We start from the raw sequence: 26321 nt of genomic DNA on the forward strand, positions 1-26321 counted from the left end.
CGGATTATGTTTTCACTTTATTTCAAAAATAGCATTTGGCCATGAAAATTACGTTTGTTTGCTTTTATAATTTTCGATTTTTGGTTAGGTTGTTAATTACTTTTTTTTTTGCAAAAACTACATTCAATTATAAGTTTTAAAATAAAGTGAAAAATATTTTGTTTTATGGCTTTTTGCCAAACGATCACGTTTTGCATTGTTAGCCTTTATTGTTTATACGTGGCTAAAATTATTTTATATATATATATATATATATATATATAGTAGATGTTTTGTTTTACTTGTTTGAGTTTTTATATTTTCTTAATTACCCTTGTTTGCTTTACATAATTTCAGAAAATCAACCAAACAAACAACAACGGAAAGATACACTAAAAGACCGAAAGTACCCCCGTAATCTATTCTACAATTTGTTCAGTTCAACGTAATCCACTTGAAGAGTTGATTCAATTTAGACCCAATTAAAAGCTAACACGTGTCACCAATCTTGGATCCAATTAGAAAGCGTGTTCCTTGTATCGTACGATTAAAAAAAACGTAGTTGATAAGTCACACAAAAATATCACTCTCTCAAAAACCCAAATAGTAGTAGCAGTTGATACATACTACAATAACAAGTGTTTTATTAGGGTTTTGAGATTAGTGTTAATTTTGTGCAATGGACGTTGAAATTGAAGAGATTTCTTCTCTAAATGCTGAAAAACTTAAAAACAATAAGGTAATTTTTATTTTTTTAACACTTGTTTGAGTGATTGCTATTAATTACGTTTGTTTGCTTTTATAATTCGATTTTTGGTTAGGTTGTTAATTGTTATTGAAGGGTTGATCAATTATAAGTTTTTGTGTCAGTTTTTGGCTTTTTTGCCCTTACGTTTTGCATTGTTAGCCTTTTGGGCTAGGGTTGCTCGTATCATGTGGTTAGATACGTCATTTTTTTTGTTTTACTTGTTTGAGTAATCGTTCTTAATTACCCTTGTTTGCTTTGTAATTCGATTTTGGGTTGGGTTGTTAGTTGTTATTGAAGAGTTGATCATAACAGTTTTTGTGTATAATTGATCAGTTTTTGGCGTTTCGAGCTTTATTACGTGTTGCATTGTTGGCCTAGGGTTGCTTGAATTGTGTGGTTAGATATGTTTTTGTGTGAGTATTAAAGTATGATCATTGAAGCTTAAACGCAATAAGGTATTTTGAAATCCTCAAGATTTTTCATTTTTCATTTTACCTTTGTTTGTTTTATAATTCAATTTTTGGTTGGGTTGTTAATTGTTGTTGAAGGGTTGATCATAATAGTTTTTGTGTATAATTGATCAGTTTTTGTCTTTTTGCCCTAAAGTTTCGAGCTTTATTACGTGTTTTATTGTTGGCGTTTTTGGCCTAGTGTTGCTTGAATTGTGTGGTTAGATATGTTTTTGTGCGAGTATTAAAGTATGATCATTGAGGCTTAAACCCAATAAGGTACTTTGAAATCCTCAAGATTTTTCAGTTTTTGTTTTACTTGTTTGAATGATCGCTTTTAATTACCTTTATTTGCTTTATAATTCGATTTTGGTTGGGTCGATCATAATAGTTTGTTATGTTTTGTGTATAATTGATCAGTTTTTGCCTTTAAGTTTCGTGCTTTTGTTACGTGTTGCATTGTTAGTGTTTTTGGTCTGGCGTTGCTTGTTTCATGTGGTTAGATATGCTGTTGTGTTAGTCATAAAGTATGATCATCGAAGCTTAAACACAATTAGGTATTTTGAAATCCTCAAGATTTTTTCATTTACTTGTTTGATTGATCGTTCTTAATTGCCTTTCGTTTGCTTTGAAATTTGATTTTGGTTGGGTTGCTAGTATTGAAGGGTTGATGATTGTAGTTTTGTGTATAATTGATCAGTTTTTGCCCTTAAGTTTTGATCTTTTATTACGTCGTTGCATTGTTTGTTTGGCCTAGGGTTGCTTGTTTCATGTGGTTAGACATGTTGTTGTGTGAGTATTAAAGTATGATCATCGAAGCTTAAACACAATAAGTTACTTTCAATTCCTCATGTTTTTTTCTCTATTTTTTGTTTTACTTGTTTGAGTGATCGCTCTTAGTTGCCTTTGTTTTGCATTCGAAGTGATCGCTTTATAATTCGATTTGGTTGGGTTGATCATAATAGTTTGTTATGTTTTTCTGTATGATCAGTGTTTGCCCCTTAAGTTTCGTGCTTTTATTATGTGTTGCATTGTTAGTGTTTTTGGCATAGGGTTGTTCGTGTCATGTGGTTAGACATGTTGTTGTGTGAGTACTAAAGTATGAATATCGAAGCTTAAACACAATAAGGTATTTTGAATTTCTCCAGATTTTCCTTTTTTTTTTTTTCACTTCTTTGAGTGATCGTTCTTAATTACCTTCGGTTTTCCTTGGAGTTGATCGCTTTATAATTCGATTTTGGTTGGGTTGTTAGTATTGAAGGGTTGATAATTGTAGTTTTATGTATAATTGATCACTTTTTGGCCTTTTGCCCTTAAGTTTAGAGCTTTATTACGTGTTGCATTGTTAGACTTTTTGGCCTAGGGTTGCTTGTTTCGTGTGGTTAGATATGTTGTGGGAATATTAAAGTATGATCGTCGAAGAATTGTAATTGATCGGATGTTGAATTAGCCTTTGTTGAATGAGGAAATTGTTTAATAAAGTAAATAGTCTTGAAGAGAATTTTTGAAATTGTTGTCCATAAGAGAGTTTGCTCAGTGGTAAGGCAAGCCATGGAATGAACAGGTTTAGAATTTGGGTCAACACTCTTATTCCCCACCCCCCCAAAAATAAAAAAAAATAAAAAAATTGAATCAACAACGACTCCTGGGCAGGGGGCTTAGGGTTTCGAAAAGCAGAAAAGGAATTTTGAAATCGTGCATGCAGCCGTGCTATTCTAGTTATATGCATAAATGTATTGGGGTTCTGAAAAGAATTCTTTTGTTTACTTTCTTATCTATTCTGATAAGAAAGAGCTTGAGTTTTACGACAAACAACAACATACCTAGTATAGTCCCACAAGTGGGGCCTGCGGAGGGTGGGGTGTACGCAGCCGTTGATTCCTATACTTCAGTACTAGAGTAGCATACAATATTGTAATTTTGCATTTTCTAGCATGCATAAATTAGTTTACGATTCGAATATTGAAGCCCTTGGCATATTTATTTAGTTTGTTTCACTTACAGGAGGCTATTACTAAGGATAATTCACATACTGTAGCTGGGTCCACATCTGGATCTCTTGCCTCTGGTAATAACAACAGTTCCAATTCAGACCTCACGTTTCATGAAGATCAAAATGACGGAGGCGATGGGATGGATGATTGTGATGATGATGTGTCAAACTATGATGATGACGATGATGACTATATGTATTACGATAATGATGATGATGATGAGTGTGATTACTTGAGTATGCAGGCACAATTTGATAATGTTGATTTGCCTGCTGGTGTTGAGGCATCAGTTTCTTGGTTAAATCAACCTGCTCCTAGTACAAAAGCGCTTCCCCAGGTTAGCTCTTCGAGTCATCTGGCAGGTGCTGAGACATCGAATCCCACAGTTCATACGCTTGCAAGTAGTAGCTTTACTCAGGGCTCTGCTTCAAGCGGTTCTCTGGTGTCTGGAGGGTCAAATTCTCGTGGAAAGGAAGAGCAAACTGAAGATGAACTACTCGAAAAGTATCAAAATTTTAAGCGTTTTGATGTGGTAGAGGACTTTTCAGATCATCATTACAGTAACTTGGGCTTCCAGGGGCAACAGGTAACTTGTAAGGGAATTTCTTGTGTTTTGCAGGTCATTTTCTTCTTATTTTATTTTATTTTTTTAAATCATGAATGTGGCTGTACTAACCTCTGCTATTGCTTTTTTTTTTTTTTTTTTTTTTTAACAGCCACCTAAGGCCTGGAGCAAGAAAGTCCAGGATGAGTGGAAAATATTGGAAAATGATTTACCTGGTGAGTCAGCTGCTTGTAGTTGGTGACCATCATTTGTTTTTCTGTTGGTTTTGTATTTTTTATTTTGTCTTGGTTAAATTATCAATGTTGGTTTCCTACTGTAGAAGTCTTTTGAAAGTGATATGTTTGCTCCACCTAACCTTCTTAACCTTCTTTTGCTGGCTGTAATAGATAAATTGGCTCATGTGATATGTATGGTTTCTGATGACATCCGTTGCAATTTATATTTTGACGCACTGATTTTCCCCACAAGTAAATGATAGAATATATCCTTCCTTTCTCCTCTGGTTTTCCCCCTCCTCAACTTCCTTATCCGCTGCTAAATTAGGACTTTATCCTGGCATGCTGCACTGTCTGTTTTATCTGGAATTACAGTAAAATTGTGTGAATTAATTCTGTGGGATGTCCTGTCATTGGTAGACTGCTTTAAATCTATCTGATCTATTTGAGGATTTATGTTGAACTCACTCCCTCTCTCACTTTCAGATACAATATATGTAAGGGTCTATGAAGCAAGGATGGATCTCCTCAGGGCTGTCATTATTGGACCACAAGGCACTCCATACCATGATGGTCTCTTTGTGTTTGATGTCCTGTTCCCTCAAACCTACCCTGATGTGCCACCAGTATGTATTTGGGTGTTCTGTTCTTTTTTCTTGATTTTGTAGCATGAAAATATAAAGATATTTATTACTTATATTCCCTTTTCATTAGATGGTTTACTACTACTCTGGAGGTTTGAGACTGAATCCCAACTTGTATGACTGTGGAAAAGTCTGTCTCAGTCTTCTGAACACTTGGACTGGCAAAGGTAACGAAAGGTGGTTGCCTAAGTCATCAACCATGCTGCAAGTATTGGTTTCAATACAAGCTCTAATTTTGAATGCAAAGCCTTTCTTTAATGAGCCTGGATATGAAGCTTCATATCCTGGACCTGAGGGAGAGAGGAGATCTAAAGCTTACAATGAAGATGTTTTTGTTCTGTCTTTGAAGACAATGACATACACATTGAGGAGGCCACCAAAGGTATGATCATGGATCGTTTTTGTCAACTTCTACTTCCTTCAGTTATTCTGTTAGTAACATCCAAATGTACTGGTTTTGGAAACAAGGTTCCACGTGGTGGCATAATTTCTTTCAATTAATTAATTGTCTATTCTCCATGGGAAAAGCTATAAAGTTGAAAACAAAACTTATTCTACTCTAAGTCACATGTATTCAAACAGTCATTTACGTATTTTCAAACCAAATGGCAATCCAAACTTTTTCTCAGTCCATCAATTTTTTTCTTGTTTTGTATAGTCGGTGATAATGGATGTATGTAGATGTAAGTGTCGCAAACTTAGCTTTGTTCTAGCTTTGTTCTTGGGGAGAGAATTTAAAGTATACATCTTCTTAAGGTTACTTGTGCAGTAGTATCCAAGAGAATTCTAAGTATGCATTTATTTCTTGAGGCTACTTGTGAATCTATATTCTTTTAATATTCTTTTAATATATTAATATTATCTGGCATTCCCTAATTCTTTTATTTTGCATGCAGCATTTTGAAGATCTTGTCATTGGTCACTTCCGTTGCCATGCTGCAGACATTCTCTCTGCATGCAAGGCATATATCAATGGAGCTCCAGTTGGTTCTGTGGTCAAGGGAATGGTCCAGGGTGCTAGTGCAACCGAAGAGAGGAGCTCAACGATATTCAGGGAATCAGTATCCAGAATGCTGAATGGACTTATATCCCTTTTCACCAAGAATGGTGCCAAGGATTGTGACCGGTTTCGTGCCTAACCCTACAGGATTGATTACCCATCAGTTCTTAAAATATGAATATCACAAGTTGTCTTTGCTGAATGGTCCATTTTCTGACTGTTATGATCACCTCTTTTACCTTGCTTTAGGTGCCGTTCACAATTTCGTGTACATAAAAACTCTAATTTTTGAATGTAGATAAAACCGGATGCCTTTGTGCTCTGCAGTAGGAAATTGGCCTATTGTCAAGCCATTCTAGGTGGAACAAAAGTTATAGATAAAATCTATCACCAGATAGTATCGTAATATTTCAGAGAGCATAACTATGTCTTCATGAATGACTTGAGAAATGCGAACTCTCGCCTTTACTGGTGGAGGTGATGGTGGTGACAGTTTGTTTATGTAGGACACCACAAATATAACTCAAATTCGATAAATTCGAAATTGAAATTATGTGAACTTCATTATCAGAATTCAAAGGTTGATATTTCTAAGGGGCTGTACATCATTGGGATAATACCTAACTTAAGGGCAAAGATTCTTCTCATTTTTCTTGCAGAGCATCATACTATGACTGGATTCTATTAACCAGCGATATAAAGGATTTGAATGCTTTGCCAAGATTACTTCTCCATGATTAGAGTTTATTATCCAAAAGTTGCTTTTTGGACTAGGATTAACAATCATATTCAGGAGATGAGCAAAATCACGAGAGAGAGAGAGAGAGAGAGAGAGAGCATAAAACTGAAAATTGCTGTAATTCATCTTGTTTCAACTTGAATGTTTGAAATACAAAGCACAAAGCTACATCCCAGCAATGCACAGTATATAGAGACCAAAACTGCAGAAAAATGAAGCTTCACTCAAACCATTACATATATCCATGGAGAAGTGAAAATGTTGCAATTGGCTCGATGAAAATTTACACCGGGAGAGGAGTACACCACAATTCACAACTATATACAAGTAGGTCATCAATTGGGATTTTTATCCACCACCAGGTCCAACATTACTGAACTTCTGAAGCACAGTATCGCATAAAGCTGAAATTAAGGAGATAAATTGTTACGACTGAATAGATTATCTCAGAACATGCAAGAATTTCCTTTTCCATTTCAAATTTACAAACATAAAATGTTTATGAAAAGGTTGCAACATCAAAGAAGGTCTCCGGGGGAAAAGAATAATGCTCGAATAAACAGAGAAGTCTAAACAAGTTACCAGGCTAGAAAACAGACAAACTTATGGACTGGAGCGTTGTGTTCGTTCAGACCAAGACATGCGACGGTGAAGATCATCTAATTTGTGTCTCCGAGTCTTAGCACTGTGCAACGAAAGTAGTTGCCAATCAGAAAATAGGTAAAGTCATTGAAAATTTCTCTTAGTTTAACATCATTAAATCATACATACCCAACTGGACGTCGCTGCTCTCTTCTTTCTTCCTATATTACAAAAAAGGAATTCAGGTCTCAAAGTAGTTGCCAATCAGAAAATAGGTTAAATCATTGAAAATTTCTCTTAGTTTAACATCATTAAATAATACTACTTCAGCAATGAAGTCTATAAACAGTTCCAGTATCATTCAGCAAAGACAATATAATGTTATGATATAAGAAATGCAAATCTCCAAGTTAGTACATAATGGCTGGTCTAGAACCGGACTGATTCAAGAATAAAGGAGATAACCACAGGGTAGGCTAGTAAAAAGACATGAAAGTCTAGAACTGTTTGAGGGTTATATGGTGAAGCAAGATGAGAATACAAAGAAAAGAAAGTCTTTTTTACTCTGTAACTGAAGGAATAATCTGAGAATCAGGGTTTAGGTTGCACAACCTAATTATGGATGAAAATTTGCGTTTATCCGATACTCTTTGGTGTCGTTTCCATGTGCTACTAGATTTAGCAGTGATATTTTAAAATCGTGATTTGACAAGAGCTTCAGTTTCTATCTTTTGACCTACCTGGTAAATCAAAGAGGGAATAATATTCATGACTGTAATTTGTAACAAAGCATTTCTATGATGAGCCGAGAAATCCAAAAAACACGCTAGAACTAGTAATAACAGTTTTGCTCCATGAGAACGAGTGATGCAGGTTTCAAAAACTAACCTTCTTGTCGCCATCCACACTTCTTGTTGAAGCCTTTAGGTTCATTTCTGCTTGAAAAGCTTCCAAGACAAATACTACAATCTGAAAGAGAACCAACCAAAGGTGAAGTGTTAGTACTGTTTAAGGATTGACGCATGCTATAGGGTTATACAAAGGATGAATTCCTAGTAAACAAGGAAGTGTCAGAACACAAAGAGAAAGTAAATGAGAAGTCAAACAAAAAAGTTAAACAGTTTCTAAGAAACTTAAAAGATGCAATGGCAACTTCTGAAGTATTCGACAGTAATAGGATATTTTATGCTACCTCGCCTTGGGCCCTTGGTAAAGAATATAATACACATATATAGTAGTAATATTATCAAGAAAAAGATGTTTGACCCTTAACTTCATTCATCTTCTAATTGATATCATTATTTCTACATCCTTAACTACGTTTTTGAGACCATTTTGACTAGCCAACAACAACAACAACATACCCGGTTGAATCCCACAGTGTGGGGTCTGGGGAGGGTTAAGTATACGCAGACCTTACCCCCACCTTGGAAGGTAGGGAGGCTGTTTCCGAAAGACCCTCGGCTCAAAAGAAAACAAGGGAAAAGAGTCAGATACAGACAAGCAAATCAAAGCAATGCGAAAATGAGAAATAACAAGAGCAAAGAAGTTATGATAAAACAACATGGAAAGACAAGACCCAACACACACAAGCATGAATCAAAGGGCAATACACAGTAGAGCAAAACTACGCCTACTAGCCATTTAGAACAAATCTAGCAACTTCAAATCAAGCAGAGCCCTCGTCATTCAGGTCATTCTATTATATCCACAGCATTGGATACTAAAACGGATTGGTTTTTGATTGACCCCTTGAGAAGGGCTGCTGAGATGGAAAGTCTAAGAGGCTAATAATGTGAACACGGCTGAGGAGGGACATGAAATCCCCACAGTTGGTTATAAAGAAAATGGTAAGTTGAGTCGTGAATGAATTATCGATGGTGGTTCAGAAAAAGTCCAAATTCCCGTTAATAATGGCTCCCAATAGGCAAACTCTATAAAATTTTAATTACTATATGCATAAAAATAATGTTAGTACTTCGGCAAACATTTCCCATTTATGAAAATTTTAAATCGACCATATACAAATACAACAAGGAAATATAAAGATCTAGAAACTACCAGCAAGAAAGCACGGTGGTTAGCTTGAAGAGGAATTGGAATATATATGATGTCAGATGTCTTATACAGGTGGGAAAATATTTACTCCCTCTGTCTATTTTGAGAGTCATACTTCTTAGTTTTGACTGCGAATTCAGGTATCGTATCTTTAAGTTCTTTGAAATAAAATTTAAATTTTGGAAACTAACTAAGAAGTATATAAGTCACAATAATTAACAATTCATAATATTTAAAAGGCATATGAAAAGTTTGTGGTCTAAGAAAAAGTCATTTGACTCTCGAAATCCAGGCTGTATCATATAAATTGGATGGAGGGACAAAATGATATCTCAGTACATACTTCATACTCTAAGGAACTAAGGCATTATATTATTAGGTATAGAAAGACGTCATTTTAGGACATGGAATAAGTCAACTCATGAAAATAAATAGTTCTTAGAAGTAAGGAACTTTTAACTTTAAAAGCACACAAATGTGACATCATTTCATGAACATGTTAAGGCAAAAATAAGTCAATATTACAGTTTGCAATGCATTAGGAGAAGAGGAGGCATACACAAGGCTGGCACATAAACCATAGAAAACAACTGGATATTAATGTAACACACGTACAAGTACCTAGGATCTAGAAGCTAGCAGCCCATGGGAAAAGTACCCTCAATTTACCCAAATGGACACATTGGTCATGTGCTTATGTTATCTGATAGACTGATACAATGAACTTATGTGTAGTTACCTCTACATGAGAAGTTGGCTTTAACATCATCTGGTTTTCATCTATGTCTATAAATCTCCACTGAAGGTCTAGAGCATTTTGCAAAAAGTTCACATGGATAGTTACCAAATTTAATAGCCATAAAACAGCAATAAGATAGAAGCTGAAGAAGTAGACATAAGTCCAGGAGGTCCCTGTCAGTTCCTTGTAGCTCTGAAATGTTAAAAGCAAATTATCAGTACTTGGACAACACATGATAATAAGATATAACCTACTTAGAAGCCATTAAGTTAGGAAAGCAGCTAGGTCAGAACTGTCAAAACAGGTATTATTCATCTCAATTCTCATATATTAGCATGTTAAAGCAAAATGCATGAGATGCAAAAACTATATCAACTTGTAACAAATGACATCTCGGTACAGGTTACTGTAAGATTTATTAGGTTTCTATAGGTTCATTGAATCCTCAAAAACATTGTCTTTACATTATATATGCCATTTGACACCCTAATCCAAATGATGTGTGACGTTGTATATCTCCTGCAAATATTTATCCTTCTACAAGTGTACACATATTGTCTATACATATTTTGTCTGTACATTCTCATTTTCATCTAACCATAAGACTAGGAATTGGGAGTCATTAACGTGTAGTCTGCCTACACACTCTTTGTGTATGTGCGTGTGTGTGTATTAGTGTATATATATCAGAAAATATTTACAAAAGGAAATAAAATAAAGTACTATGTATAATCGACCCATACATTAACTATTTTATATTTAACACATCTCAATGGTAAAGTAAATTTTTGCTTCCGAAGATAATCATTTTACACTCTATATTGTTTTATCAGAGCACAGAGAAAAGTAACAACACTAAAATGCAGTCACTTCAGGAGTTGGCTAGGCTCCATCACCAAAATCATCATTCCTCAGACCTATTTGAAATTGCTGGTTCATTAAACTTTTCCGTTACAAACACGATCGTTTTGTGTTGAATATGCATTACAAAAGATGGCCCTTATGCGCAAATAGTGATTCTAAGCAGATATAATGGTAATTGAGGAAACCCTAAGATAAGAATACCTGCATCAACGGTGACCAGATTCCCATCACCAATAAATTGAAAAGTGTCACCATGCCATTTGGATAGTCATTGAAGTTAAAAAGCAAATAGCTCAGCTTGTCAAGGAAACAAAGTCGACCAATTGACTTCCAAGTAGAAACTACAAGAATATTTGAAAAATAAAATAGGATCTTGATATTATCCTATAAAACAGATTGTTCCTTTTTTTCTTTTTCTTTTAATAGATTGTTTCTTTTTTTTCTCTTCAAATGATAATATCTATTGTTCTAAGAAGATAATCAAGACACGAGAAACCATTGTCTCCTCGTTGTTTGTGAAGAAAAATGACTTGCTAAATACTTTGCAGGAATTTAACAATTGACAAAAGGATACTCATAACCAGCAAGATCAGTCTTGGGTAACTTGGGGTTTCCAATATTGACAATCCCCCCAAAGATCTGCACAAGGTAAAAACAGAACTAAGGGTAAAAGGGCAGAAGGAGGCTAGAAAAAAGTTAGGTACGCAATAGTGTAATATCGATTAAAAAATGATGAGGAAAAAGGCACATGAGTTTCTTCTATGATGCCATATTGACTATGCTCTGCCTCCAAAGGAATTCTAACTGAGAAATAGATCAAATTTTGAGGACATAGTTGGCGAATATTTTAAAAACATACAGGGTTCACTACTGCTTCAAGACAAGAATTTTGAAAGCTTTTACATGCAACAAGCAGAAGAGAGAAATGAAATCCAAGATGGAGTGGTTCGCAAAGTGATAGCAGCAAAGAATCAAATATACCTGTAAACCAAGAGAGCAGTAAATGCATAAGATACAGAATATGGTCCCCAGGTATGGCAGCAGACAATGTATGAGGGTCAAAAATGTGGTAACGAAAGCATGAAATCGCTCAATGTGCATCAACAGTCTTATGAAACGCAACATTCTTGCGATAAGAAGATAGCGAATCCTGTAAACACCAGCAAACAGAAGCAATTACTATCACAGGAGCGCTAAATTGTAAAGCATCTGAAAGAAAAGACCGTGCACATTGTGCAACCCTGTTGCTGACCACTGTAAGTACTCAACAGTACATTTGTCATTCTTTTATGGTTGCACATTTCTCAGGCAGTTACATGAAACTGTTGAATTTACTAATTTATTAGGACAGAAGATATAGCTTTTTGAATTGCTTCCAGCTAATATGCCATACTTTTGAACTAGATTTTGAATTACAATCTTCTTTGGTAAGACGTAAGCTAAATTACCATTATTCTGGAGCAATATAGTCTACATGATCAGTCCACTCTTCATCTTTCCGGAGATTATACAAAGTGTAGATGATATTATGCCCAATGCAGGTTCACTATCTCTAAAAGAAAAGAAGATACAAGCCTCAAAAGGAAAATTGGGAATTTTCTCATCAGTCTCTATCTTCTAGCTCATAATTCTTATTAACTCTTCGCCTAAAGACTAGCATTCAAAAGACAGCCAAAAAAAATAAAAAATAAAAAAATAAAAATAAAAAACACAAATCCATCATTGAGGAATAAAAACAGAAACCAAATCATTAAGACAAGATTCTATTTCACAGCCTCAAAATCTTTTACTTGTCTATGGTAACATACTCTGGAAAATAATTAAATTACTCAAGAACAGCAAAAAAGCGTGAATTTTTAGTCACTGCAAAATAAGCTATTAAGGCCTTTACCAATTTCCGTTGGACATGAAACCCAGACCATGAGGGCCTACCAGAGTAGTCATTTCTTCAGTAACTGTGAAACATGCAATTATCCATAAAATGAGTCAACATCAGTAACATCTGAGAAATGATTTAGCAATCTCACTATGTCCACAACTTCACATAAGTAAGAAGTTAAATTTTAAGCTAAGAACTTGACAAACAATCGATTCAAATAATTTTACGTTATTTATCAGAGAACATTAATAAAAAACTATTACAGATAATAATCCACTATATTTTGCAAAAGAACAAGCAACCGCCTCCTGTAAACGAAGTAAAATTATTGGAAGTTTGCATATCTTTCATGTGAGCACCGTACTTCACATAAGTTACCATCTCCCAACATGAGATCCTATTTTTCCTTCACGTTTTCCAAATCCAACTACTTTATTTGTTCCAAGTAAATTAAGAGCCTAGATTTCTTATCTCTTCCCTTTGTCCATTATTTACATGCCATGATTACTTTACCACCCACACTAACAAACTATAATAGAAAAAACACATAAAGTATGTTGTTAGTAGACATGCTGAGACAAATCACTTGAGTGTTAGTTTAGTTTAAGAACAACTCTTATTTGAGAGTAAATAAAAAGGAGAGGTTGGTAAAAGTCCTCAATAAATCAACACATAACAGAGTCAAAATGAAGAAACATGCAATTATTCTAGGGTGGATGGACTCAAATTTATCCCTCAACAAAGCTAAATAACACCAATTTATCCCGAGCAAATCAATGAAGATACTCTACAGTTCTTTCTCCTTCCTAGAATATCAAGAAAATCCGTGGAGGAAAACTTCATTTGACAAAGAAATAATTGCACTTATACAATAAATCAAATACAACAGTAATTGCAGCTTTAATATATAAAGGCATGTATTCTTAAAATCCCACGTATTTGATAAAAGAGGAAAGGTTAATCAACTGTCTATTTTTGGGATTAAAGAAGACAAGTTGAGAACTCAACTGAGTGACTGACGTGGAAAAAGGAAATTAACAGATTTGAAAATACATATTTAGCAGAAAAAAACAAGAGCTAAAATCAATAATGGAAGAGATCCAGAAAAGGCGTACTGATATAGCTACATTTCAAATGACACCTTCAGATAAAACCTTACTTTAGTTGCAGATAAGTATGAAGAGAGATAATTCTGAGAAATTCAAGTAGGATCAAAACAATTTGGGGTGAATAAAAAACATCAATCCAAGTGCTAGCAGTACTTCCGATACATAATTTACAAAGAGAAATCAATCAGGTTTTAAAACCTCTGCAACCTACCAATGACGCAAGTGATGCAAAAATCAAATTGATTTTTACCATCCCTCCAATAGTTCTCAAAGCCATAGGTGTAAACTTTTAGTGCCATCTCGATGACATACAACCAGCCTGTTCAACAAATTAGAAAATGGTAAAAGCCTAATAAGCTTAACTTGAAGAATTAAGCATGACACAACTATTTTAAGACGAGGTCCTGCGAAGCACAATGCTCAATTTTTAACTGAGAGCACCAAGGCATAAGGATAGCAAAAGAAATTCTGGAATATTCTTATTAATTTCTCCAAAGTCGAGTTTCTGAGGTCTTAAGGAGTAAATTGACTGTAGAAGACAACATACGAACCAGTCTGTAGAGAAAATATGAACCGATTCACTAAAGAAAATGGGTTGGAACAACTCTAACTGGGATGAAGAAAAAATAAACAAATAGAATAGAGAGTTTCAATACAGAGAGAAATCTGGTTTCTTGCACTTGTCGATGGAAACTATGGAGGTAACAAAAGGAGAGTTTGTCCTGGTGTACAGAATTAGAAATAAAAATAGCAGGGTTGAGAAGGACTTTTGGGGAGTGAATGAGCTGGCCAGGGAGGGGTCAAAGGAAAGCTATTGAGAGAAGTTGTCTACTTCCTTCATGTTGGTAATGAGGAGGCTTTAATACTATCTGATTCCTATAGGAAAGAGTAGGGTGTAGAACATTATTCAGGGGAATAGAGAAGTTCTCGGTGTTCACCGATAACTATTTTCTTATTTATCTTCCTTTGACAAAGGCTAGATAAACTTCAGCTAGGTGACAAGATTCAACATCAAAATTAAAACTTGGCAGATTTTCGTGTCCACCATTTGGGAGGAAATCATACGGAATATGCTGCATGCCATTTTCTTCAGGTTGATCTCAGACTGCTTGCCCACACACGAGCCCTTTTTGGATTCAAGAATATGTGGCTAAAGACAACAGAGTTCGAATAGAGCGGGAGTGGAGAAGCTGTGATGCCACAGGCAAACCATCATTCTGGCTAGCACAGAAGGTCAAATTGCTGAAAGGGCATACAAGGGTGTGAAATAGAGAGGTTTGTGGAGGGTAGGTGGGGGGTGGAAAGACTGGAATGGGTGTGGGAGTTCAGGCGAAGGAAAGAGTTCACGAGGGAGTTAGTTTTGTTGGCAATAGCCTAGGAGGCTAGTTGGAGAGAAAAATAGAGGCCTTGTGGTTGAACGAGGGAGAATTAGATTGGAAAATGGGAGGACTTTCATATGATCTAAAGAAGTGGATGGGCGGTGTATGAAGCGAGGAGGAGCTGAGAAGAGCAATTGTGGATTTTTATGAACACTTGTATATTCAGCCAATTGCTTGTTATATCATTCACCAAAAGTTGTTGGTGAGGGAGGAATCAGGTTTCCCGCACATGTCAAATTGGATACCTAGAGCGCCTAGAGAGCAGTGTTATCAAAAGCGAAAAGCGCGAAAAAAGCTCTAAGGTCAGCTGGGGCTTTAAGCGCGAAGCGCATATAAAGCGTGGGCTTTAATGAAAAAAAGCGCAATGGTGCAAAAATACAAATATATATGTGTTTAGTCCAAGATTAATAATAATAAGCATGAATAACAAATAAATGGACAAAGAAATTGTAAAAATATTAAGATAAAGTGAAATATCAATCATCTAGTGTCACCTCCTCAAGAGAGGCTCATTGGCAAGGAAAAGTATGTCTTAGAGCCTTGATGACGACACTGAAGCGCACATAAAGCGAGGCGAAGCGCTCAACATGTTTTGAGCCTCGCTTCAGGGCTTAAGCGCGCTTAAAGCGCGCCTTTGATAACACTGCTAGAGAGGTGTGTTTCTCTGGTTGGTTGGCAGTGGTAGAGCAGTGCTGACAGTTGAGAAACCTGAGAAAGAGGAGGATAGCATGCGCCAGTTGGTGCGTCATGAGCAAATGTGTGGGCACGGCTGTGGATCACCTACTGTTACATGCAAGGCGGCAACACAGTTGTGATGGGAAGTGTTGCCCCACTTGCACTTTGTAGGTCCCATGGAGGGAGTGAAACATGAGAGCCTTTAACGGGGTAGAGAGTAGAGACCGACTTTATATATTTCAGGAATAGCTTCTTAGTTTTGGTTTCTTTTTAGGGCACCCATGAGATCCCAATGTGCATAGAAGATTGGATGCATTTTGTAGAGAATCATAATTTTTTTGCAGGATCTCTACTTTTTGTGTTTGGTATACAAATATTTTTTATAAAATTATTTTACTTTATAAAAAAAAAAGAAAATAACTTCTAGCAATTGTGGTCAAAGTCAAACTACAACCAGACCGTGATTAATGAAAAAGGAGTATTTTTGAAAAAATAAATGGTGCCAAGATGTGAAACTTATTATGCAACTTACCAAAGATATTCTCTGCCTTCTGCCAAAAGATTTGAGCCGAGTTATTCTGCACATCAAGCTAGAATTCACCAGCAGTAAATTAGTGAGATTAATTCTGAACTTAGAAAAGATTTAGACATAGATAGTGGAAGAAGGAACAGGATATTTCTTGAAGCACAGAAGTCTTTGTTTCATCGCATGGACGCAAAAACTCAGCCGCAAAGGAAAGATTCCTCAATGACATCCATTAAAATAAAATTTTAAAAAGAGAGAGAAACTGGTGGATAATATCATGTGAGGATCTCAAGTCCACTGTCTTTCTTTTTCCTATGAGAATGTAGATTAGATCTTTCCGAAGTCAAATGGTCAGTAAAATGGTGCCAGTCCTTTCAAAATAAAAGATCTGAAGAGATGGTTTATAGGTAGTTAAATGGAAGCTTAACAGTGGCACTATGTTATACTAATCAGACATAGATCCTACATTCTTGACATTGCACCCACACAGTAAGAAAGCACTAGACAGTAGCCAAAGCAGAAGAGAAAAGTTCCTTAGTTGTCAGAAATTCAATGTTCATGTGTGTCAATAAACAAGAATGTGGAAGAACTTCCTTGTAGTATTACTCCAAGAATGAGAGTTATTTATACATGTACAACTAAATATATCTAAGGAAACAAAATAAAAATAAAAAATCCTAAATATCTCTGCCTATAAGGCTATAATTGTGCTACGGATACTATATGAGAAGTTGCCTATCTACATTAGGTGTCTATGTACATTCTGTAACAAGGTGCGATGGGGTTTGGTGGAACTTCTTCTTATAACAAAGGGAAGGATGCCAAACATAAACTTAACAACTACAACAATCAGGCAGTTGGTAATTAATACCAGGTTGAGGGTCAGTGATCGTTACCTGGAGAGTAATGTATTGTCTCCATCATTTTTACTTTATAGACATTATTGTAAGCAATTAAAAGATATCATTTTTCTATGTTCAAACAAGACAACCCTCTTATAGTCCTACAGGCTGGGGCTACTCACTGAAATATAATTAACTTGATCCAAAGTTCAACTAAAGATTTAGATGGCTTTGATTCATACCGTAGTTTCAACAATAACAGCAACAAAATTGACAAGGAGAATGAACACTATTATGGACTCAAATGTAGGGCTTCGGATGAAGTCTTTCAACTTCTTTGATGCTGGTGAATGATAGAGTTTTGGACATGTCTCAAAGATTGACCGCTGCAACAGAAAGCAGCTTATGAGATTTACCATTACAACCTGTAAAGTTTTAATTGAAAGGGGAAAAATGGACTCACTGAATCTTTCTCTTCAAATTTTAGTGCAATGACATTGCATAGTCTAGCAAATTCATCCAAATTTATCTGCACTTCAAACAAAGGAATTCATGAGATGAGTAGAACAGCAAAATTGGAAGACAATGCAAGCAAATTCATGATTGAGAACAGACTTCCTTCACAAGGAGGAAGAAGGAAGAAAGGGTGATTGGCAGTAGAGGTAGTGGCGCGAAGAGAGAAAAGAAGAACAAAAATTTAAAACTCAAAATTAGGGGGAAGGGTCTAATTTGCGCTTGAACTATGCGAAAGGGTCAAATTTGCCCTTAAACTATGCGAAAGGTTCAAATTTATCCTCCATTTAAAAAACGTAATCCTTAATTGCGTGACACGTGGCATCACCGGTGCTAAGCTTCCACCATTTAAAAATAAGTGCAAATTTGTTCCATTTCGCATAGTTCAGGGGAAAATTTGACCCCAACTAGTAACAGTGAGGGCATATTTGACCCCAACTATTAATGGAGGGTAAATCTATTCCATTTCGCATAGTCCAGGGGCAAATTTGACCCTTTACCCAAAAAAAATCCACAAGATAAATTGTAACAAAGAAAACGGAGCTAAAGCATAATAGCAAGACAAGAACCATAGTTGCTATTATGTGTTGGCAAAGAACAAAATTTCTGCTAGAGCCTTAATAAATATAATGGGGGCATCATTGTGATGGTCCTTATCCAATCTATATAAAACAGATAGAGCAGAGGCAGTAAAATTCAATAATGACAACAATTCAAATGTGTACAAATCAAAACGGGAGAATAAACAAAAATGAATCACCTCACTGCATCAGTTAATTAAAAGATTCATAAGTACCATAGAGTCACAAGTAACATCCAGCTTGTTGAATACGAACTCAAAATCATCTCTGGGAATTTCTGGTATCGTCCTGAAGACATTCAAAACATAATGTATTTCAATGTCTACTCCTAGATGTACAACCATGACAGCTGTACATGAAACGAAAAGTCAATGACATGAGGAAGATCCATGTATCAAAGAGAAGATAACATTAAGTCAATCCAAACACATAAAATTTTGAAAATAGGTAGAGAAGGAACATTGATAATATTATCCCCAAAGAAGAATAAATAATAACTAGTACTCCTATTATTTTTTATTTTTTTTGGATCAAGAAAATATATTTCATTCATAAACATGGCCAACATGGCCGTATACAAGGGGTATACCAAAAGGTAAAGGATCTACAAAATATGATTCTCTACAAACTCCGTCCATTCGTCTATACAACAAGGAATTTTCTGTGTACACCAAAAGAAAATAAGGGATCGAAGACTACTTCTCAACTGAGAGAAACTCGACTCTACTCCTTCAATGGCTCTCCTATTTCTCTCATTACACACAACCCACATTAATGCAAGTGGAACTATGTTCCTCGCCCTTCGTCTTCTCCTTCTTCTTCCGCTCTCCCAACTAAACATAAGATCTTTCACAGTTTTTGGCATTACCCATGGAGTGGCAAACCACCTAAACATGTCCCGACATAATAGTACTCCTATTATCTAAAGCAGAGGACTATTAATGATAGAGGTAGTCCTAAGTACACATATATACACTCGTTATCCACATAAAACCTTTCTTAACTGTCCCTTCCTTTCCCAGTCAGTAGTAAACTGGCCCAGAGAAAAGAGAAACCTGAAGGAACTGAACCCATACTGGTTTTGTATATAGTCAATTTCCTATAGATGTATCTTTTTATTAGGTGTACTTAATACAAATAACTACGGTACTACCTTTTCAAAATGCTTTAATTAGCTAGTTTAAACCATAGGAGCTCCCTTCTTGTCATGAAACTACATGCATAATCTTAGGTATTCCGAAGTGACTTCAAGTTGAGGGGAAGTAATCTAAACTTCTAAAATGATCATCATTTCACACCTGATTATCAAATCACAATGAGTCAATGACCAGTGAGCAGTTTTAAATGGCCAAAAGGTATGAAGTGAATCTTATCTAGAAGAGACTACTAGCTAATTAACTGCCCTCTTCCTTATCACTCTGTTAGCTCATAACCAGGTTCAGTTTCCACTATTAAGATCAGATACTGCTGTTTCAGTGTATCTGAACTTCACTAGCAATTCAGGCATGAGATGCATCTTGAATCCAAGGGGTATATGATTACACAGTTTACCCAATTTGGCCTACTATAAGAGATCTGAACTAGCTATATCACAAGCCTAATTCTGAGAAACAAACTGACACCTGTAGTTGCACATAATTAGTAGATGAACAACCAACAGTTTACATGTAAACCATAAAATACAAGTACTGGAAATGTCTCCTATATCATTATGTCAATTTTTACTTTTATAGCATATCACTATCAAAATAACAATATTCTGTTCTCTCAGATAAATGGACGATATTCTTTCTTCTTAAAAGCTAAAGGCAAAAGGTAACTCTTTTTTTTTTTTTTTTTTAATAAGGAAAATAAAAGGTAACTATGTTTTTCTTGCTCAATTGACCTCTTAAAGAAATAAGTAGAAGGTTCCCACACGTGCCACTTCTTAGAAGCAAGTAATTGGCTTCTGAAAATCCAATTTTGGAGGCATTAAGGATATTTTTAGGTTTTGTGATGACTGGGGTCATAACGGATGGCCTATGCAGGAATGCACCTATGACAGTGTGTGCAACCAGGTCAATATTCTAACTGAATCCCTAAAGCAATAAAAGGTTCATAGCTAAATAATCTCGCATATCAGTACTGAAAAACTGACGTCCCAAAACACAGTTTCACTAATTGTCTGCTAGAAAGCTTATAATATTGAATATAGTACAACATGTTGGTCTAGATTTTGTCAAACAGCTTTATCTAGTTCCAACTGTTAGGTCAATTTCAGTTTAAGGTAGCCAGATTATAGCAGCAGAACTCCTGTATGGCCAAAATGCATCGGGAGGTCACATGGAGAATGAATTTTACCTGTATTTGTTAAGTTCCTCAAACAGAAGGATACATTGCTCTTTGTTGATGAACCCATTGTTCTGCCAATATTGAAAGAAACAACTTTTAGGGAGTGGAAACAAAAAAGATTTAAGGTCACACATTAAATCAGTTTGTGAACTTATACCATAAGCTCTAAGATGGAATTTGGCGCAGTTCTATAAGGAGAGGCAAACAGTATCTTCATAAAGTTATATCTCTAGATAGAGAAACAGGTTTATAAATCAGAAAATGTTTACCAATTAAGTTTTTGTGACAAAAATCTGTGGCAGTACGTTCTCCTTTACCATTTCCTTCTTCTGCCTTCTCCCTCTCTCTTATCTATCTCACTGACACGCACATATGTAGGTACATATATGCATCAACCGACCTGTTTGTGATTATTCAGGGAAGGGGAGCAAGGAAGGGAGTGCTTTTAAAGTTGCATTATATATTATTAACAACTAAGCTATTTCACATACCTGTTTCTGCATATGAGAATACAAAAAGAGGTTTGTCAACTAGAGTCACGTAGAACTGTATAAAATGCCTCTTCCTAGTTTTTAATAAAATATCTCATCTTATACTGAGATTGTTTCCATCACTTCTACTTTATTAAAAAATATAATCCCTCTTCTTTTTGGTGCTAGATAATATTTCTCAGTGAATTTCATTTATGAACACACTAAGGCAACAACGTGTGACTTACAAGAGGCATATGAGATATGAGAAAGATTTTTATTAACAGCTGGTACTGCCGTATCTCTTCTAGAAAAAGGAAAAAACAAGGATATAAGCTTCTCGTCCTTTTTAAAAGGGAGAGAAACATATTCTGTGTGGAAACCATAGAAGCTTAACTGGAAAACAGGTTGTCAAGTGTCCAACTCACGGCATTATCGATCACGCTAAATGCTTTTTTCAAAATCCTTAGCCTCATTTGATCCTTTTCAGCCACTTGTTTTTCAAGCTACAACCAAAAAAGTATAAATAATTATCCAGGTGCAAAATCTACAGAAAATATCAGTGCTATGGTAAATATAATAACATGGTAGCTATGCTTTCTGGTAGCTTATAGCTAAAAAGATAGAAATGTTACCTCACTCATGAAGCTATCATATACACCAGCGAGAATTAAGTTGGTGACAACGTAAATGCTCAATAGCACGTAGAGAATAAAAAACAAGCAATACCAACGTGAGTCCCTGAAAGGAAAAATACACAGTGCAGGTTTCAACGGGACTTGAAAGAATTAGAACAAGGAGAGGCAAGTCAGTCCAACATTCAAGAGACTTCATACAGAAAAAAATCTAAGTTCAACATTAAGATTAATAAGAGCAAAGGCTCAGTAAGAAAGCTTGGCAATGAGAAAAGATGTACCTTCGCTCATGATAAAGAAATGTATCTTGGGCCTAACTCAACCCCAAAAGCTAGCTCATGAGGTGAGGAATACCCAAGACCATCTAAAGAGACCAATTTCCATCCCTTACCAATGTGATAACTCAACAACCCCTCGCAAGCTCAAGACTGGACATATGGAGCGTGGACAATATAAGATAGGGCTCAACATCGAGTAAACCATGACTAGGGATGGATCTTTGCTCTGATACCATGATAAAGAAATGGACATTAGGCCTAACTCAACCCCAAAGCCAAGCTAGAGGTGAGGATGATCCAAGACCAAGACCATACAACCCTAAAGCACGGTGTAGCCCTCAAATCCCCCCGCCTAGGATTGGACATCTGTGCATGTACAATATAAGATGCGGCCCAACATCAGGCAAACAATGAATTGGGATGGGCCTGACTGTAATACCATGTAAAAGATGGACATTCGGGCTAACTCAAAACCAAAAGCTAACTCATGAGGTGAGGATTGCCCAAAACCGTATAAAGAAACCAGTTTACCATCCCGAAACCGACGTGGGGCTCAACACCCCCTCCATGCTCAAGATTGGACATATGAAGTGTTGACAATATAAGATAGGGGCTCAATGTGGGATAAACCATGAATTGGGATGGATGTGGATCTTATACCATGATAAAGAAATGAATCTTGGGCCTAACTCAACCCCAAAAGCTAGATCATGAGGTGAGGATTGCCCAACACAGTATAAAGAGACTAATTTCCCATCACCATATCAATGTGGGAACTCAACAACTCAGATCGTGCTCTTTTCTTGATAATGGTAACAACAACTCAGATTTTTTTTTTTTTTTTTGATTAAGCACCGGGTGTCCGAGTCTCTTTGAGCCCCGACTAATCCCGGGGGTGCACAGGCCCTCGGCAAGGAGTTTCCCGCAAGTGCACCACGGGTAATTCAGGGTTTCCCCAGTCCGATGGCCCTCAGAAATTGTTTGCACCCAGCGGGTTTCGAACTTGAGACCTTGAAAGGGAGCACCCCAAGGCTCAAGGTAACAACAACTCAGATTGTGCTCTTATTATGTTATTATGGGTTTTTCAAGATTATGAAGGTTGGGTGCCCTGTGTTCTATTGTAGCTATAAGTATAACCAAAACTCAGAGCTTTTAATGACAGATTGCTACCTTACCTGTTATAGATTATAGATTTTGTCAAACTTCAATGGTATTACAAAGGGTCAAAGGGAGACTAAAGACAGTTTTTTAAGGCCACTTACTTGTATGCAGGGATCCATACATCTGGATGGTTTGATGCCGTAAATAAAAGAAACATCTGGTATAACGTCGCACCATATGAAGTAAACGTAGTTTCTCCCTGCTGGGTGTCTTTAAAGAAGGCGTATGCTAACCAGCTCGAGAATAGAAGAAATAAAGCAGATAAAGCCTGCAAAGGCAGATAAGAAAGAGGAAGGCTAGGGTCAGAAAGTATGACATGAATTCAGGTGCAAAATTAAGTTTATCATATCAAAATGCATAAAATGTTTGTTATACACTATAAAATAAACTATTAAACCCCGAAGATAATGATGACTAACCACAACATTAAGGTATGTACCAAGCATTCCTGCAAGGAGGAGGAAGCCATCTTGTAGTTCCCTGTTGTCAGAAAAATAGAATTATGATCATATTAGCAACCAAAGCTATGAACGCAAGCCCTCAAGAAAAGTTCATTTCACCAACAACATTATCTGGGCATGAATGTTGGGTCTCAAGATGAATGTCGTGAGAATGCAGATATAGAGATAGATATTCGATCATACAAGATTAGATAAGAACGGATTACATCTCATAGAGCGGGAAAGTACCACAAGTACATAATAGAAATGAGAGGAATTCACTGGAGATGATCTGATAATATATGCATAAAGAGACTCGGACACCCGGTGCTTAATCAAAAAAATATATGCATAAACCTCTAGATGCATCAATCACGTAGGTGTGACAATATGGTTATTGAAGATAATAAAATTGAAGATAGACCTAAAATTATATGGAGAGTAAGTTGTCTAAAGAGATATAAAATCTCTTTAAACCAATGCAAACTTAACCAACAAAATGATATGAAGGAAACAAGGGATGAAATATGCGATAAACAACTAACTGAGATTTATGCAGCAATATTTTTGGTTTAAGTTGGGCACTTCCAGGAAGCTTTAAGGAAATTCATGTATGGAGCAATTTCAGAGTTGATAAGTCCATCAGAGCACTTGGAAGATGACTCCCCGATTTTATTGTCTGGAGAATCTGGAAGGAAAGGAAGCAGAGATGCTTTGAAGGTCAACTTCCGTACACACTAAAAGCTAGATGTTCACTAAATCTTTTAGCTTGGAGAAATCATTTTGATGTAAATAGTTCATTAGATTTCTTAGATTTTGTAAGCTCCTTGAGCAGTTAGGAGGACTTTACTTATCAGGAGACTTGCCTTTTTTGTAATCAATTGAATCCAGTGGATGATTTATTTAATGAAAGCTTACCTAAATTGAAAAAAAAAAAAAAAAATTGGGATTAAAATGAGTTATTTGTGTAGTTCCACATATGAGATATTGAGAACAATAATTTTCCTAATACTCAAATTACTTAATACTGGAATTAAAGTCACCTGAACAGAGCCGATTGATATAGAATTTCATATAGTCCCAAACTGATTTGGAATTGAGGCAGAGTTGATACACTGATTAATTCACCCTAACTATCCGATACCATAATGAAGAGTTCAATTTCGCTATACATTTTCTGAAGTACTTGTCATTACTTTGTGCTGATAAAATTAAGTCTATAACAGTTGTAACTTCAAGTGAAAATTATGTAGTTAGCAGAGTGAAATTGTACTGATTGCAATTTAGCCTTTGACACAGATAGAAAAGAGTTGTGCTCTCTAGTTTGCTTAACCCTGTTGCCTCTCATTGTTCTGAGAAGCCACTTCTTTTTAAGTTAGAGAAGGAATCAATTCAAAGGGGGTGGCCTTGCCTGTACAATCAAATAGTTCAGGGTAGATCCCAACAGCAAATTTGAACAAGCCTTTCTAAAATGTCGCCAATGCATCATCTTATACATATACACACTAACACAACACTCAATAATGATGATGATAATAATACTAACTGGAATGGAGTCATGGACTACACAACGCAGAAGCAGATGGATGGGTATATCACTACGTAAGATATTTCATTTTCTCAGATAATGCTATGTTGTCTAACTTTTGGAGTTGAGTTAGGGCCAATGTCCATTTTTCTCATGTATCAAAGCAAGACCCATCATTGTGTCATCCACGCTCTAGTTATCCAGTCCTGGGCATATGAGGGATTGTTAAGTCCCACATTAATTGAGGGTACGGGTGATGCATCTTTGTAGTCTATTATGTACTATTTTAACTATGCATATGAAGTCAAGGAACCACCCGTTTGAATTGATCTAAATTAGAGAACATGTTACCTGAAGTTTCATATGGACCCATGCACCTGTCTTATTTACTGATAAAAATGTAAGTGGACCGATGCATCTGCTGGTGCATTTCTGTAACCTATCTGCTAGCTGCTTATCAATATAATTTTAGAAATCCCTATGAAGTCAGAATTCTTTTGATAGCACAAGCGATGCCGCCCTTAATTGACTCCTTTAATCTAACCTTATAAGAATGGTGAATTTTGAAGGGAATAAAAGTCAGTGAAATAAACTAGATGTGAAGAATTGGATCTTGGGCCTAGTCAACCCAAAAAGATAGCTCATGAAGGGATACGAACCTTCATATTTTCATCAATGGAATGTATTTATAATTAAATCATACTATATCTGAGAGGTTCGTGCTTATTATGAAATGAAATTTTGTGATTACTAGCACCTAACTTACGCAAACAGTGGAATCATATTCAGCAGGCTAACTGGCATGTCCAAGATATACTATACAAAATTCCAGCACTTCCTTTTTTCTTTTCTTTTTCTTTTTTCTCTTGATAAGTCACAACTGAAGCTCATTCAAGAAGTAGAAGTAGCACAATGGACCCAGAGAGAGACAGAAAGAGAGGACAGAGAGATTAGAATCATATTTGAACACCACCATTGCTTTCAAAAGTTGTAAGGTAGTAATTTCATAGAACCACAGAAGATCAGGGCCACCTTCCGTCCTCGGTGGGGTGAGAGGGAGGGAGGGAATGAAAGCATTATGTGAAAGTTTTGGTACCAAAGTTGCATACTTTATTCATCTGTAAGGGTACAAATTTATAGTAGAAACAAACAAACAAACTAGCTATCTGATCCCTTGATTCTAGCAGATTTGATAATCAAGGGATGATTTTATTTGATCTAATTTCCTAAAACATCCAATAGCATATCAGATCTGATTTTATCAGATCAATTAAGATCTTACAAAATCAGATCTGATCATAATCAATTGATCTGATAAAATCAGATCTGATCATAATCAGATATTCACAAATCAACACTCCCCCTCAAGTTGGCATGTAAATATCTGTCATGCCTAAC

The 26321-nt window shown here is 35.9% G+C and overlaps 2 protein-coding genes across 6 annotated transcripts in view; one reads left to right on the plus strand and one right to left on the minus strand.

The window, feature by feature from the left end:
- The first annotated feature begins 525 nt into the window (after positions 1-525).
- Positions 526-5928, plus strand: LOC132037555 (putative ubiquitin-conjugating enzyme E2 38). Its single transcript, XM_059428085.1, has 6 exons — positions 526-718; positions 3181-3756; positions 3887-3950; positions 4437-4576; positions 4665-4976; positions 5491-5928. The coding sequence occupies exons 1-6, from the start codon at positions 659-661 to the stop codon at positions 5731-5733; spliced, it is 1395 nt and encodes a 464-aa protein (XP_059284068.1). The 5' UTR covers positions 526-658; the 3' UTR covers positions 5734-5928.
- Positions 5929-6433: 505 nt separating this feature from the next.
- LOC132037554 (two pore calcium channel protein 1B-like) overlaps positions 6434-26321 on the minus strand; it is a 28885-nt gene continuing 8997 nt past the window's right edge. The window contains exons 6-26 of one of the 5 annotated variants that reach the window (XR_009409923.1): positions 23375-23435; positions 23057-23223; positions 21517-21622; positions 21279-21387; positions 21130-21188; positions 20421-20482; positions 18296-18368; positions 17450-17515; positions 17229-17372; positions 16151-16208; positions 13776-13883; positions 12468-12531; positions 11558-11726; positions 11151-11215; positions 10778-10868; positions 9818-9904; positions 7804-7884; positions 7105-7136; positions 6916-7018; positions 6636-6737; positions 6434-6604 (exon numbers count right to left, since the gene is read on the minus strand). Coding sequence is in view for 4 of the 5 variants with exons in the window: in XM_059428080.1 (XP_059284063.1) it covers positions 6937-7018; positions 7105-7136; positions 7804-7884; positions 9818-9904; positions 10778-10868; positions 11151-11215; positions 11558-11726; positions 12468-12531; positions 13776-13883; positions 16151-16208; positions 17229-17372; positions 17450-17515; positions 18296-18368; positions 20421-20482; positions 21130-21188; positions 21279-21387; positions 21517-21622; positions 23057-23223; positions 23375-23435 (1684 nt within the window). In the remaining variant the exon portion in view is untranslated. Of the gene's footprint in view, positions 6738-6915; positions 7019-7104; positions 7137-7803; positions 7885-9817; positions 9905-10777; positions 10869-11150; positions 11216-11557; positions 11727-12467; positions 12532-13775; positions 13884-16150; positions 16209-17228; positions 17373-17449; positions 17516-18295; positions 18369-20420; positions 20483-21129; positions 21189-21278; positions 21388-21516; positions 21623-23056; positions 23224-23374; positions 23436-26321 lie in introns of all 5 variants that reach the window. The other 4 variants (XM_059428082.1, XM_059428081.1, XM_059428080.1 and 1 more) reach the window with 4 other exon arrangements.

The sequence above is a fragment of the Lycium ferocissimum genome, chromosome 11 (genome assembly GCF_029784015.1).
Source record: "Lycium ferocissimum isolate CSIRO_LF1 chromosome 11, AGI_CSIRO_Lferr_CH_V1, whole genome shotgun sequence".
Classification (NCBI taxonomy): domain Eukaryota; kingdom Viridiplantae; phylum Streptophyta; class Magnoliopsida; order Solanales; family Solanaceae; genus Lycium; species Lycium ferocissimum.